The 17,066-nt window shown below is 35.8% G+C and overlaps 1 protein-coding gene and 1 pseudogene across 4 annotated transcripts in view; one reads left to right on the forward strand and one right to left on the reverse strand.

Annotated features, from left to right (window-relative positions):
• The window catches only part of SOS1 (SOS Ras/Rac guanine nucleotide exchange factor 1), a 125,829-nt gene that overhangs the window by 29,996 nt on the left and 78,767 nt on the right, over positions 1–17,066 (forward strand). For all 4 annotated transcript variants that reach the window (XM_039887360.1, XM_039887362.1, XM_039887364.1 and 1 more), the window contains exon 2: positions 16,361–16,486. In XM_039887360.1, coding sequence (XP_039743294.1) covers positions 16,361–16,486 — 126 coding nt within the window. The remainder of the gene's footprint in view (positions 1–16,360; positions 16,487–17,066) is intronic.
• On the reverse strand, positions 9,272–9,390 carry LOC120622333 (uncharacterized; annotated as a pseudogene).

Raw genomic sequence — 17,066 nt, forward strand, 5'->3', positions numbered from 1 at the left:
TTTTAATTAAATTTTTATTTTACATGTACACATATACATAAAATGTTACAAAAGTGCATAAATATGACAATTATTTTCAGTACAGTTTTCCTTTGAGGGGAGAGGGTGGTTGGTTTATTCTTCCCCCTTTTTTCTTCCCTTCCATCCACATCCCTGCTGTGCCAAGACCCTGTAACCCATGTTAATAACCTAGGTTATATTATTCCATATTTTTCTCCATGTCGTCATGTTCACATAGAAATGTATATCTATAATACATTATACATGCACGCCTGTGTGTGTATGTATGTGTGTGTTTTTTAGAGTGTTCTCTGTACTTTAAATTTTTCTGTCTCAAGAATACCTTGTGGACATCTGTCAGATGTCATAAATCTAATTTATTCTCTTTAATGGATCTGTAGTTGTATTAGTTTGCCAGGGCTGCCTTAACAAAGAACCACCTACTGGGTGGCTTAAACAACAGAAATTTATTTTATTATAATTATGGAGGCTAGATGTCCAGGATCAAGGTGTTGGTAGGATTGATTTCTTCTGAGGCCTCTCTCTTTGGCTTGTAGAAGGCTGTCTTCTGTGTCTTCACATGGTCTTCCCTCTGTGTATATGTGTGTCTAAATTTCCTCTTTTTGTAAGAACACCAGTCATGTTACTAGGGCCCACCCTAATGACCTCATTTTAACTTAATTACCTCTTTAAAGACACTATCTCCAAATCCAGTCACATTCTGAAGGACTGGGAATTAGGACTTCAACATGAAGATTTAAGGGACTACATTTCAGCCCATAATAACATTTCATAATTTATTCAAACATTCTGTTACTGATAGATATTTACAGTATTGCTAGATTTTTGCCACTGTGAACAGTGGTACAGTATGTATATCCTTTTATTTCTATAGGATAAATTTCCAAGAATATGTTTGCTGGCTCATAGGGTATATTTGTACTAGCAGTGTAATAGAACAACTTTTTCCTAGCATTTTTTGTCATTGACCATTTTAATTTTTGCTAGTGTTATTGATCATTTTAATTTTTGCTAGTCTAATAGAAGTAAAATGAAATCTTATTGATCTTTTAATTTGTATTTCTTATAATTCTGTTGTATTTCAGGATAATTTTATGTTTGTATTGAGAAATTTTTAAATGTCAAGCTTCAGTGAGATTGTAAAAAGTTATTTTAAGGAGAACAACTTAAATTATCATCTAAGCATGTTGCCAATTTCTACTTAATAATGAGCTGAGTTTCAAAAGTTAGTTTGTGAATTGCTTGGGATTTGAAATGCCCTCTCTTAGAGAGGCAATACTATAACTAGTGATTAGATTCTCAACCCACCTGACAAAACATGTTTAACTCAATGATATAGCTAATACTGCATGGAACTTAACATTCATTTCATAAGTATACCATAAACAGAACTCTTCTGAATTATCCTAATGGGGTTAGGGGCTGTGGCTTCTGGAAAAGGGTGCAAGAAGACTAGTAGTGGGCAAGAAGTGGAATGATAGATGACATGGTAGTTATTATGAAATGTAGATAGGATACAGACCTAGATCTGTTGGGGGAGAGATAATATTTCTGGATTAACTGCCAATTATGTGTTTGCATAAAACATTCATTAATTGTGTGTAAGTAAATTGTTTTGTGTAGTTTGAATAATAAGACATTCAATTTATAGAAAAGCTTAGATATACTAAAAAAAAGACTATCACATGTACTTTACATCTGTAGTTTCCTTTTACTTGTACATATTTGATGTCTCATTTCAGTAGATTGAGGTTCAAAATATGATATTTTTAAAGCAAATCAAATGGCTAGTATCCTCATTAAAATATAAGATCAGTGAGAGCAGGGATTTTGTATATCTTGTTCACTGTTAGATCTCTGACATTTAGAATAGCATCTTGTACATAGCGGACCTTCAATAAATATTTATCAAGTGAGTCCCAGTTGAGGGGAAAACTTTTTTCTTCTTTTCATGTTTTTACCGCCCACCCCCCGCCATTGATAAATATAAGAAAAGAGACTTAACGTGAGTCACGGTTTTATTTTAATGATCCATAGCAAACCATTCTTGTTGCATAGACTACCAGCTACTTTAATGCAGGACTTGTCAAAGTATTGTCGGTGGCTTTAGAGCTCAGACACAGTTCCCCAAAGTGGGGCCCATTCCGCTCACAGTTCCTTCTTAAATTTTTTTTCTATTTCTTTCCCTTTGCTTTGACTCCAGTTACATATACTGCTTAATATTGCCCAACAGGTCACAGAGGCTCTTCACTTTTTTCAGTCTTCCCTCACTCCCTATCTGTGCTTCATTTCGGGACATTGTATTGCTGTGTTTCTGAGTTCACTTATATTTTCTTGTGCAATATCTAGTCTGCTATTAACCCTGTCCAGTGTATCTGTCATTTCAGTTATTATATTTTTATTTATGGAAGTTTTATTGGGGTATTTTTTGTGTATTTTTTTCCTCATTATGTTTACTATTTCCATTTTTAAGCATATGGAGTATTTTTATACAGTAGTACCCCCTTATCTGCAGTTTTCCTTTTCATTTCAGTTACCTGGGGTCAACCACAGTCTGAAAATGTTAAATGAAAAATTCCAGAAATAAATTTTTCTTAAGTTTTAAACTGCATGCTGTTCTGAGTGGTGTGAAGAAATCTTGTGCTATCCCACTTGGGATGTGAATCATACCTTTGTCCAGCGTATCCACACTGTATCTGTTCCCCACCCATTAATCACTTACTAGCCATCTCTGTTATCAGATCGACTGATGGAGTATGGCAGTACTTTGTTCAAATAACTCTTCTTTTACTTAATAATGGCCCCAAAGTGCAAGAGTGGTAATGCTGGCAATTTGGACATGCCAAAGAGAAGCTGTAAAGTGCTTTAAGTGAAAAGGTAAAAGTTCTCAACTTAATAAGACATTTTATCATCTCATGTGATTACAAGAAGAATAATGATGAGCACAGTACAATAAGATATTTTGAGAGACCACATTCACATAACTTTTGTTACAGTATATTATAATTATTCTATTTTATTATTAGTTATTGTTAGTAATCTCTTTGCCTAAAGTATAGATTAAACTTTTATCATAGGTATGTATGTATAGAAAAAAACATAGCGTATATACATAGAGTTTGGTACTATCTATGGTTTTAGGCATCCACTGGGGGTCTTGGAATATATCTTCTGTGGATAAGGGGGATCTACTAGATATTTTAATTTTTTTTTGTCTGCTAATTCCATTGCCTTTGTCATTTCTGTTTCAATTGTTAACCTTTATTCTGCTTTTGGTTCATATTTTCCTGCATGCCTGGTAATTTTTGATTGGTTGTCAAAAATTGTGAATTTTACATTTGTTGGGTGCTGGATTTTGTTATATTTCTATAGTGTTCTATCTTGTTCTGTCAAGAAATTAAGTTATTTAGGATAAGTTTGACCCCTTTGAGACTTTTGAGCTTTAAGCTTTGTTAAAGCAGATCCAAAGCAGTCTTTTAGTTTTACTACTGAGGCAGCATTTTCCTGAGGCCTTTACGTGATACCCCTTGTATTATGGGATCTGTCCACTTTGGCTGGTGGGAACATGAATTATTCCCAGCCCTGTGTGAGCTCCAGAAATTGTTTTGTCTACTGCTTTCTGGTGGTTCTTTACTGGTCTTGGAGAATTTTTCATATGTGTACATCAGTATTCAAACCAGGGATTTGAGGAGACTCTGCAGATTTCTGGAGCTTTCTCTGTCTTGCACAGTCTCGTACCCTGCCCCACATATTCTAACCATCTTCAACTCTGATTCCTACTCGTCTCCTCAACTTAAGGAGATTGCTGGGCTCTATTTGAGTTATTATTCCATTCTGTCTCTGCTTGGTAGCCTGAAAATTGCTTCCAGGCAGAAGCTGGGCAATAATAGGGCTCACCTCCTTTGTTTCCCTTTTCTTTAAGCATATTACAGTCCCGAGCTGACTGTTTCAAGTGGGGAGTTAATTCTGGTCCCTGTTGCTCCATCATGGCTAGGAGGCCTGTTCCTAGGGGCCTTGCTGTAAATGGTGAAAGTAGTAGAAAAAATGGAAATTGGGGGAAGAGGAGTTATTAGGAGCAGGGAAGGTGGTCCCACTTGTCCTAGCTGGCAGTTCAGCACCCTTGCAGCTTTTTTTACACTTCCCCAGTCCTTCCCCCAATCTGTCGTCTACTTCCAATTCCTTCCCAAAAGGATTCTGAAAGGGAATCCCCAAACAATCAATGTCTGATTTCAGTACACTTCCCACAGTCTGTGCTTGTCAGATTTATCCTTGGTCACCTTATTACTTATATAATATCCACTTTGGTTAGAAACAGAAAGAAGAGAAGCGTACTCATTAGACAGCCACTAAAACTTTATTAGAAATAAAAACTAGTAATAGGATACCTATTAGGTGTACAGTATGTGCCCATAGTATGCATTATAGACAAAAATTTATGAAAAAGACACAGCCCCTGTCCTCTAGGAGCATTCAGTTCATTGAGGGAAACAGTATTCATCAATGTTCAACTACCGACAAAAGAAAAGATAACTTGGGGAAGACAACAGTTAATTCTAACTGGAAGGTGGAGTGAATTGATATAATAGCAAGGCCGTAAAAGGGTCATTAGAATTTCAGCTGGTAGGGTTAAGAGGAAAGGACATGCAAAGCAGGGGCCACGTGTAAGAAGGTGTGGAAGTGTGAAAGTGTGTTCTGGGAGGAGTTGCAGGGGAAGCCCTTGCTTGTCCTCAGCTTAGACTTCAGCTTAAACATCATTTCATCAGAGAGAATTTCCCTGTCAAATCTAAATTAGGTTATTCCTGTTCATAAAACTTTATTTCCTTTATACAGTTATAATAGTTTGTTGTTTAATATTGTTCTCATTCACTAAGTTGTAAACCACACAAATGCAGGCAAGGCTCGCTCTCTTTTATATTCCAAATGCATATGTCTAGAACATAACAGGCTCTCAGGAAATATTTTCTGAGTGAATATGTCAGGCAGTATGCTAGACTCGCATTGTTGAATGAAACGTGCCAGACAAAGGTGTCAGTAATTGTCTCTTAAACCTTTATCGAAATAGGTAAAATGTTCATGCAAAATGTATGAAATAGCAATAGTAACAAATTGTTGATGCAGAATTGGGCCAGTATTTCCTTTACTGTCTGTGTTCTCTCTCCCTTCTCAAACTACAGTTGCATCTTTTCCCTTTACTAAAGTTCTTCCAAAAGCAGGCTGCATTGAGAATCCTTCTTCCCCTCTGTCTTGTCCCAGTTACTCCTCAACTACTTGCAACTTGGATTCTGCTCCTCCTACTCTATTCATATTCTTCTCTCAGAGGTCACCAGCTGTGTGCTAATTGTTCATTAATTGGTCTTTTCAAAGTATTCTGAGTTTCGCAGCATTTAAAACTCCTGGACATTGGTTTTTGTTTTGCCTCAACTTCATCTGCTTGCTGCTTGGATGTTGGTGCTGCCCAAGATACCATCCTGTCCTTCATTGCTCCTTGGTCTACCCTGGACTGGGAGATTTTTCCCTAGTTTGTACTATTTCCTCTAAGTGATCGAGTGAACTCTTTTTTCATCAGTGAAAAAAATATTACAAATTGGGACTAAGTTATTTGTAAATATTCATTAAATAAGCCTTTTTTAATTCTTGTAGTCTTGACAGCTAGCAGATTAATAAGTAAATTTGCCTTTTGTGTGTGTTTTTATTTTTATTTTTTATTTTTCAATTACAGTTGATATTCAGTAGAATTTTATATTAGTTTCATGTGTACAGCCTAGTGGTTAGACAAGTAAATTTATCTTTACGATAAACACCCAATAGTTAGGTGGTTTTTGCTACTTGAGTATTTGAAACACTTTAAAATCAATTGTTAAAAATATTTCAACTTCGTTTCCTTAGACACAGTACAAGAACCTTAAACTGAGGTGTTAAAGTTGAATTTCTTTTCTGCAAAATATTATCTACCCTCTTCTATATTTCTTACCCTGGTTAAGTTGGTGGTTCTCTCTCATTGCTGTCCCCACTGCCCCAAAAAAGCAGTTATCCAAACCCACCTCCTCACTTTTCTACCTCCCACTGTTTCTGCCTTTAGTTCAGGGCTTCATTGTTTCTTTTTACAGAGCTTACAACATCCTTCCAACTTGTTTTGCTTCCTTCAACCTCATCTTCGTTTTAACCCATCCCACATATCAACACCAAAGAAATTCTTCAGCATATGGATCTAATTATGTCAGTGTCTTGTTTAAAAAATCATCAATTCTTTTCTGCTTCCATGATCACTTCCCAACTTCTTAGCATGACATACAAGCCTGCCCTTGCCAGTCTAGCTTTCCCCACATGTACTCTTTGGTCTAACTCTTGTAGTTTCCTCAACACATCATTTTGTCTTGACATCTATGTTTTTTTTTATTTGCTAGCTCTTTTTAGTAAAAGGCCTACTTCCTTATCTGCTGCCTATCGTACCTTATTTATCCTTTATGCCCCAGTTAAAGTATGCTTTACTTGTGAAGACTTCTGATACTCTTCACACACCATCAGTAAGGGTCATTTTTTTTTTTTTTGATCATCACTGTACCTTAAATATAACTCTCTTTTAGCCTCATCACACTGTGTGAAGTCACTTGTTTACATGTCTAGCTCATCTGTAACCTGAAATCTTTGAGGGCAGATGCAATGTCCTCATTCATTTTTGTGTCTCTAGCAAATAAGAGAAGCTTAAGGGAAAAAAAAGATTGTTATATACATGGACCTAAAGGCTAATTAACAGGCCCCCCAAAATGGGAAAATATTTAATCCATTTTATTTATGGAAAAGATATAAGTTCTCTATTTGTTGATTTTTGTCTTTAAAAAATTTTTTGCAAAGGATTTCTGCTTTGATTTTTAAAAAACCTTGGCATGAGGATAAATAAGCATCTGAAACATCAAACATTAATTAAACATTCATAACACCAAGAAAGATTTAACAATCCAAATCTTTATTATTTGCTATCGTAAGGGTTTTGAGAATACCAATTTCATTCCAAATTCTCCTGTTATGTTTATAAATAAAAGTAGCAGATCTGGGCTTGAGATATGACAAAATACAATTTAGAAGCTTTTCTAATTCTTTAGAGAGCCATTAGCAAGAAAAGGCTATTAAAGATTCATCAGAATTCACCATGGTGTTTTCTGTCAATTTACCCAAGGGGTTTCTGAATCCACTTAGAGGACTCATGTATCAAACAAGTAGGAATTGATTTAGACTGGATCCCTTTGCTTTTTCAGTTCCACAAAATCTGGCAATAATAGCCAACAAAGTTGCTTCTGAATCTTAGAAATTACTAGAGACAAAATGAACTGTCAAGATGGAGGCAAGCAGACCTTAAGGAAGGTTTAAAATTCAATGGGTGGCATTTTTAATTGAATATGATTATTATACCTTATAAGAAGTACTGTCATGAATATATGAATTTCTTATTCATGTCTATCATTAATTCTTTAGTGAAATTTTTGCATTATGTAAAATACATAAATTACCTAAAGTAATTGCATTTTTAAAAGTATGTTTTCTATGTTGATATAGATAAGCATAACATATATGTTTTTAAAAACTGTACGTAAAGGAAAACTCATAGTTTAAACTCAATTCTAAGTGCTTATTTTAATTGTTCACACACACACACAACATAGACATACAAACACACCCTCAGTAAATATCAGCTGTAGATGGCTTCAGAAGGCTGTCATAGATTTGGCAGGGCAACGTATTATGTATAGTCTGGAATAATTTGGATCATTCGATGTATTAAATATCTTTGAGTACCATTTAGATGGAATGGAACACTTTAGCTGTAACACTGCCTCATAGAAGAGAAATATTTTTTTATTCTTTCTGTATAGGAAATGTAATAGTACTTCTGTCTGCTCATTAAAAAAATCTCTTAACAGTATCTTCCTTGAAAGAATAAAGAGCAAAGTCTCTGTATTTCAGGAATTGGTACTCTGCTTATCTTTAAACATTTATCATTGCCCATGTTTTTCAGTCAGGGTTTGAAGTGTTTTTGTTCTTAAGAAAATGAAATAATTATTTGTTAGTCTCTTGTAGAAATGAAACTTGTGATCCTAATTTGACAGATTTAAGATGCAATAAAAATTAATGTCCAGAAACTTAGAACAGTTGGCATCATGCATTATTTACCTAATAGTTTTTATTTGGTTATTAGTAACCTTCAATGAATAAAACTGTCTGAATTTGAATTTCTAAAATTTTATGTGTCATACAAGGTGTAACATTTGAATTATAGGTACCTAAATTATAAACATTATCAAGTTTTTTGTTTGTTTTCTTAAACCATAGTATTTCACCACTGTGATTATATACAGTTTATTTGATTCTACATAATAAGTATCTGTTATAGTTCTAACTGCCTTTAAATGTTGACTGGTTTCTGCTTTAAGGGTTTATACTTCTGAAATCAACCAGACTCTTTAGCGTTATACACCCCTCCACTGCAGTCTTAAACCTCTCAAAGTCATCCATGAGGGTTCGCTACCTATGGCAGCTATAGCCTTACAAGATGTATTTCTCAAATAATAAGACTTAAAAATTGAAATTACTCCTTGACCTGCAGAACGGAAACAACATTAATCTCGTTGTACATCTCCATCAGAGCTCTTGAAAGGAATTTTTTTTTTTCTGAGCCATAGTTCTCAACAGTGGGTTTAAACAATTCAATAAACCATGTTGTAAACAGATTTGCTGTCATCTAGGCTTTATTGTTCCATTTACAGAGCATAGGCAGAGTAGATTTAGCATAATTCTTAAGGGCCCTAGAATTTTCAGAATGTGAGCATTGGCTTCACCTTAAAGTCGCCAGCTATATTAGCCTCTAAGTAGAGAGTCAGCCTGTCCTTTGAAGCTTTGAGGGACATTGACTTTTCCTCACTAGCTATGAAAGTCTTAGTTGACATCTTCTTCCAATACAAGGCTGTTTTCATCTACATTGATAATCTGTTGTTGAGCATTGCCACTTTCATTAGTTATCTTCTGGATATCTTGCTGCAGCTTCTACAGTAGCATTTGCTGCTTTACCTCACACTTCTGTATTATGGAGATGGCTTCTTTCCTTAAACCTCATGAACCAACGAGCTAGCTTCAAGCTTTTCTTCTGCACCTTTCTCACTTCTCTCAGCCTTGATAGAATTAAAATGAGTTAGGCCTTCCTCTGGATTAGGCTTTGGTTTAAGGGGAAATTGTGGCTGGTTTGTTTGTTTGCTTTTTCTGCCTACAGCACCTGGTATTCCTACGTGGTCTGCCATCCAAGTAGTAACCAGGCCTGACCCTGCTTAGCTTCTGAGATCAGATGAGATCAGGCATGTTCAGGGTGCCATGGCTGTAGACTTGGTTTAATCGTCTACTCAGACCACTGAAACTTTCCCCATATCAGCAATAAGACTGTTTTGCTTTATTACCATTTGTGTGTTCGCTGAATTGGCACTTTTAATTTCAAGAACTTTTCCTTTTCATTCACAACTTGGCTAAGAAGCCTAGGTAGGTAAGAAGCCTACCTAGCTTTTGACCTATTTCAGGTTTTGACATGCTTTCCTCAATAAGCTTAATAATTTCTAGCTTTTGATTTAAAGTGAGATATGTGCGATTCTTCCTTATACTTATACACTTAGAGGCTATTGTTGGATTATTGACTGGCCTAATTTCAAAATTGATGTGTTTAAAGGAATAGGGAGCTCTGAGGAGAGAGAGAAACACTGAACCGCCCAGTCAATGGAGTAGTCAGAACTCACAGAGCGTTTAAGTTCACTGTCTTATATGGATCCAGTTGGTGGTGCCCCCAAACAATTAAAATAGTAACATCAAGGTCACTGATCACAGATCATGATAACAAATATAATAATAATGAAAAAGTTTGAAATATTGCAAGAATTACCAAAATGTGATACAGAGACAAGAAGTGAGCAAATGCTGTTGGAAAATGGAATTGATAGACTTTCTTGATGCAAAGTTGCCACAAACCTTCAATTTGTAAAGAAAATACAGTGCAAAGCTCAGTAAAGTGAAGTGCCATAAAATGACATGTGCTTGTGTATCCAGCACCTAACAGAGGGTCTGGTATTTAATAGATTCAATAAGTTAAATGAATGAGATTAATTCTGCCTTAGAAAGAGACAAGAAACAAGAATGAATGTATTCCCAAATGAGATGAGATCTGAGTTTTAAAAGTTAAATAGGTAGATGAAAGGGTAAGAGAATGAATGAATGGTGTGGAGAACAGTGAGTGAAACTGCCTGCCTTATTTCAGCAAACTGTAAATAGTTTGAATTGCTTCAGCATAAAGTGTAAATTGAAGAGCAGGTGGAGATGGAGCCTTATTAATGAAGAATTATGTTGTTTTCATGGGTTTCTTTGAAAAAGAACATTGTTTTTATTTTTTTTAAATAATCCAATTAATTTACATTTTCATTAACACTTTCTAAAATGTATTTTGGGATACCTAAACCATTTCCTCAAAGGACTTTAATATTTTTAAAAGTTAATTATAATTATTGTTGATTAAGTATTTTTCATTTTAATATTTATCTCTAGCATTTTAGGTTTATGTTGGATTTTTACTGTATTTATAATTTCATATAATACATTAGGGTCCTTTGTGTAATCAATGAGTAAAATGATTTTACCTTTTCAGATTATAAAGATTCACAGTGCTGCATTTGCATTTATGACATGCTGATGTTTAATTATGACAACATATTTCAAGCCAGGTTTTATATAGAAGCCACTGTATAAATAGATGCAGTTCATGGGCATTCTGCTCCTTATGCTGATGGGGCCACTAGGACGCTCCCAGACTCCTTCAGGTTTGAAAGTCAAGGATTTAGGAAAGGAGCTCTGGCCTAGATGCTGGGAGGCCCAGGTTCAATACATAAAGCATTACCAGTTACCTGTAGAATTGTGGGTGTCTCCTTTTTATCATCTGCTAAATAGAGGGACTGAGTTAACTGTGTTCTAAATCCCCTTTTAATTCTAATATGATGTGATTTTGTAAATCTCCAACTATAATTTGTGATGCTAGAGCCTTGGACAGGAATGTAACCCCAAATTAGAGCTTCATTTTCCAGGACTACATCTTAGTGAAACATGTCATCCGTGACAGTTTAACTTCTTCGTTTCGTATTTGGACGTCTTTTATGTCCTTCTCTTGCCTGATAGCATTTGCTAGAACCTCCAATGTTATATTGAATAACAGTGGCGATAGTGGACAGCCTTGCCTTGTTCCTGATCTTAGAGGGAAGGTTTTAGTTTTTTACCATTAAGTATAATGTTGGTTGAGGGTTTGTCATATATTGCTTTTATTATGTTAAGGTACTTTCCTTCAATACCAATTTTGTTAAGTGTTTTGATCATAAACGGATGCTGTATCTTGTTGAAGGCTTTTTCTGCATCTATTGATATGATGATATGATTCTTATTTTTTAATTTGTGTGGTGTATCACATTAATCGGTTTGTGTATGTTGAACCATCCCTGTGCCTCTGGGATGAAGCCCACTTGATCGTGGTGTATAATCTTTTTAATACATTGCTGTATTCAGTTCGCTAGTATCTTATTTAGGATTTTTGCATCTGTGTTCATGAGAGTTATTGGTCTGTAGTTTTCTTGTTTGTATTATCCTTACCAGATTTTGGCTATCAGGGTAATATTGGCCTCATAAAATGAGCTGGGAAGTATTGCCTTCTCTTCGATTTTTTGGAAGAGTTTGAGGAGACTAGGTATTAAATCTTCTTTGAATGTTTGGTAGAATTCACTGGTGAAGCCATTTTCTCCTGGACTTTTACTTTTTGGTAGGTTTTTGATAGTTGTTTCAATTTCCATACTGCTGATCGTTCTATTTAGAGTTTCCAGTTCTTGATTCAGTCTAGGAAGATTGTATTTTTCTAAGTACTGGTCCATTTCTTCTAGGTTATTAAATTTGATGTTATATACATTTTAATAGTATTCTTGTATGATCCTTTGTATTTCTGCGGTGTCTGTTGTAATTTCCCCTCTTTCATTCCTGATTTTGTTTATCCGTGTCCTTTCTCCTTTTTCTCTAGTGAGTCTAACCAGGGGTTTGTCAATTTTATTAACCTTCTCAAAGAACCAGCTCTTTGTTGCATTTATTTTTTCTATTTTTTTGTTGTTTTTAATTTCATTTATTTCTGCTCTAATTTTGATGATATTCTTCCTTCTGCTGACTTTAGGCTTCATTCGTTGTTCCTTTTCTAGTTTTTTAAGACGAAGTGTTACATTGTTTATTTGGGCTCATTCTTGTTTTTGGAGGTAGGCCTGTAATGATATGAGCTTTCCTCTTATGACCACTTTTGCCGTGTCCCAAAAGTTTTGATATGTCATTCGTTTCTATGGATCTCTTGATCTCTGTTTTTATTTCTTCTCTGACCCAGTTATTCTTCAGTGGCATGTTCTTTAATCTCCATGTATTTGTGATTCTTCCTGCCCTTTTTTTTTTTTTTTTTTTTGCAGTTGATCTCTAGTTTCAAAGCATTATGATCAGAGAATATGGTTGGTATGATTTCAACACTCTTATATTTGTTGAGGCTGTCTCTGTGTCCCAGTATGTGGTCGATCCTTGAGAATGTTCCATGTGCACTAGAGAAGAATATATAAGCAGCTTTTTGGGGATGGAAGGCTCTGTAATGTCAATTATGTCCAGTTGGTCTAATGTGTCATTTCAGGATGTTATTTCCTTACTGATTTTCTGTTTGGATGATCTGTCCATATCCAACAGTGGGGTATTTAGGTCTCCTATTACGATAGTGTTCTGGTCTGTTTCTCCCTTTAGTTTTGTTAGTAATTGCTTTATATATTTTGGGGCTCCCTGATTGGGAGCATAGATATTAATAAGTGTTATCTTTTCTTGGTTCATGATTCCGTTTATCATTATGAAGTGTCCCTCAGGGTCTTTCTTTACCTTTTTTATTTCGAAGTCTGTTTTGTCTGATATTAGTACCACTACTCGTGCTTTTCTCTAAATGGCATTTGCTTGAAATATCATTTTCCACCCTTTCACTTTGAGTCTATATTTGTCTTTGGAGCTGAGATGTGTCTCCTGGAGGCAGCATATGGTTGGGTTTTGTTTTTTGATCCATTCTGCAACTCTGCTTTTTTATTGGTGAGTTCAACCCATTAACATTTAGGGTGATTATTGAAATATGAGGTCTTCTTAAGCCATTTTATCTTTTGCTTTCTGGTAGCTTGGTGTTTCCATTGCTTCCTTGTCCTTGTGTTTCTATTTTCTTTATTTTGGTTGCCTTTTGTGGGTTTTGCCTCTGGTCTTTCTTGTTTTATGTTATATACTTCAGTTCTGAGTCTTTGCTGTGTGGTTACCATCACGAATATGTAAAGGATAGTTATATATATACAGTCGGAAGTTTTCTTCTGCGCATGCCTTATCTCCATTCCCATTTGCAAATTTGGATGTTTGAATCCTCCCCTCTTCAGTAATTGTCTCAATTTGTCCATATGTATGCTGAACATTCATTACTATCTTGCTATAGCAATTCTCTTCTTAATGTTTAAACTTATAATGCCGTGTTTTTAGTAAGGGTTGCACTCTTCTGCTTCTATTTGTCTGATAGTCACCTTACTCCTAATTATGAATATATATTTTTTCATCATTTTGTTTTAGGTGAGCTGACCCCTTTCAGTATTTACTGTAGTGCAGACCTTGTAGTGGAGAATTTTTGTATGTCTAGAAAGGTCTTAATTTCTCCTTCATATCTAAAGGAGAGCTTACCTAGATACATTGTTCTAGGCTGGTAGTTCCTTTCCCTTAATAGTTTGCATATGTGACTCCTTTCTGGCTTGTAAGGTTTGTGCTGAGAAGTCCGACGATAATCTAATGGGTTTTCCTTTACACGTTACTGTCTTCTTCTCCCTGGCTGCTCTGAGAATTTTGTCTTTGTCATTGATTTTTGATAATTTTAATACAATGTGCCTTGGTGAAGGCCTTTTGGAGTTGAGATAATTGGGTGTTCTCTTGACTTCTTGAATTCCAAGCTCCAGCTCATTCCTTAGATTTGTGAAATTCTCGTCAACTATTTGTCTGAAAATGCTTTCTAGTCCCTAATCCTTTTCCTTGCCTTTGATAATGCCCATTATTCTTGTTTCCTCTCCTTATGGTGTCAGTTAGTTCTTGTATTTCTCTTTCATTACTTTTCATTCTTCGGTTTCTCTCTTCTTCCTTCTGATTTACTTCTAGATTTCTGTCTTCGATATCACTGATCCTTTCCTCCATTTGGTCGAATGTTATTGTCCATGCTTGTTATTTCATTTTTCAAGTCTTGCAGTGTGTTTTTTATCTCCAGAAGATCTATTCTCTTCTTTTTGAGGGTTTCAATCTCCTCGCTCTGCTGATCTAGGTGTTTTTTCAATTCCTGAAATTGTTGATATGACTCGTTTTGGAACTCACTGGGTTTTTTCAGAAGTACCATCCTGAATTCTCTGTCATTTAAGTCACATATTTCTATGTCTGTAATCTTATTTTCTGGAGATTTTTCTCTTTCTTTCTGAGATGCCTTGTCACCTTGGTTGTTCATGGTGTTTAATGGACTATTTCTCTGCCTGAGCATTAATGGAAGTGTATTCAGATGTTTTTCCAGAAAGAAGATTTATTGTATAAAGGTGTCTCTTTAGCCTGTTGCAAAGAAGGCACTTTTCTTTTGGTTTCCAGTAGGTGGCATCTAAGCTTCTTGGATCCCTGCTTTATATAATGCCTTAATAATGCCTTCTTTTTTTTTCCTGCTCTCAGTCTCAGCTCCTGTCAGTACTAGCGACAGTTTCCGTAGCATTTACTCAGATTCCCCTGGGGCTCCGCAGTGTTCAGTCTTGGAGGATATGGTAGGGAGGGGCTCTCTGGGTTGGAGGTTGGGGGCTGCGGCTCAGCCTGAAATTTGCAACTACGGCTGGTAAAAATCAACTGTTGTTTCTCTGCTGACTCACTTCTCTGCTTTCTGCCCTGATGACTGGGCCCCGACACCGGCTGCATGGAGCCCACAGCACTCCCAGGCAGGACAGTTCAGGAAACTCAGCGTACCTTCTCCCCTCCCCCTCCTCCTACAGGTAGCTTTGGTGGCTCTTTGAGAGGCAGCTTCTTTATTTCTCCCAGTCCACCACCCGACACCTGGGGCCCTGACCTGTGGTAGCTCTTATGTGTAGATCCCACACTCAGACGTGCTGGTGTGCAGTTTGGGTGTTTTTTGTTGAGTTTTAGATGTTCAGCTTATTGTTGTTTCAAGGGGAGAGATCTGGGGATGTCTCTCACTCTGCCATGTTTCTCTAACTCTTCTGTGAATTGTTTTAAACCTCATCTTTAACGTTGTACTCCCTCATGCAGTTTTGAATTGTCGTAATGTTATTTGCAGCTAATATATTTTTCTTAAAAAGTATTATAAGTGCCTATGTACATATATGTATACATTAGATGCTTAAGTGCCCTTGGCCAGTGAGTGCTGTGCACTGTCATCCCATGAGTGCTATACCACCCAGTAGAGAGTTAGGTATATTTTGAAACATACATTGTTTATCTCCTGGAACTGATTTTCTGCTGTTTTTAATAGGGAACAATTTTGACCCATAGGGATGCAAATAAAGAATATCAAGCTGGTTATTAAAATGTAAGTTTTACAGAGGCCAGTGGCTTGAGGTGCCTCCAAAGAATTAGTTGAGAAAATGAAGGTAAAGGTTATTAGACATTTATGAATAGATAGCTGTCGATAGTCACAGATTTTCATAAGTGCCCATTTTGTCCTTTGATGTATAGTGACTTGGTGTTCAGCAAACATTTATCTAACTTGTATTATGTGCCCTGCACAGTGCTAGATACTGGAGTTACATTGGTGAATAAGATAAGACCTATTCCTCTTGGATTTTGTTATTTAGTGGGAATGATAGAGTTAAGCAAGGGACAGAGAGACCCATAGAAGTTCAATTTTGCCCAAGCACTGTGTTGAGTAAGTGTTCTAACTACCATACATTCTTGGCGAAAACCATATAAACTACATCCTTTATACCCAGCTCAGCCTCTCTCTCTTCTCTATAATCTCCCATCTCAGGGTTACTGAGAAAAATATTAGAATTATGCAGTTAGATATCTAAATCTCCAGGAGCATGTTAATAAGCATGTATGGTGCATGTGGCTGGAGAAAGATTGATAACTCTTGATCTGGGGCATAACGTTCAAATCTGTCTTTGTAAGCCAGACCATGTTCTTGAGTACAAACCCACATTTAAAAAAAATTGTTTTTGTTTAATTGGATGAAACAAACCTACACTTAAATTAGTTTGCTTTTTGTTTATAGGTCCAGGGACAAGTTCATCCTACTCTTGAGTCTAGTGATGATGCTCTTCAATATGTTGAAGAATTAATCTTGCAACTATTAAATATGCTATGCCAAGCTCAGCCCCGAAGTGCTTCCGATGTAGAGGTATGATTATTTTGCCTTATATTTACTTTATATCTAATTTGTGTACTATTGTAACTTCAGTGAAGGGGAAATGAATTTGATTTTTCAGTTCCACAAAAAATATATATAGTGTTTAAAAAATGAAGACTGAATTTATTTTAACTTTGTATTGGGTTTATCATAGCTTGTTGACATTTTACCCATCATATTCCATGTTTTGCTTTTAATCTAAAATAAACTTTGTTGGCCTCTAAACACTACCTCTTGACGTTAGAAGGATACACATATTCATACTTTTAAGAGTCAAAAATGTCCAAGCATTTCTTTTGTTTTGTAAAGCCACTTATCCTTTCAAAAACATTTCCGTTATTTTTGTCGATCTTCAAGTGTTACATCTATTTCTTATAGTAAGTGGAACTCTTTCCACCAATTGGAAGGGAGAGAAACACCTAAAAATCTAGGATGGAAGTTTTGTAATCTCTTACAAAGATAACATGTCCCTGTCTTTTTAAGGGTTATAGTTTAGTGGAGAAACAGATAGGCATATGGGCAGTAACATAATGTGATGTACTATGGGTAAAGGGGGTGTGGGAATCTTAAA

Source organism: Pteropus medius, unplaced genomic scaffold (assembly GCF_902729225.1).
Source record: "Pteropus medius unplaced genomic scaffold, Ma_sr-lr_union100, whole genome shotgun sequence".
NCBI classification, from domain to species: domain Eukaryota; kingdom Metazoa; phylum Chordata; class Mammalia; order Chiroptera; family Pteropodidae; genus Pteropus; species Pteropus medius.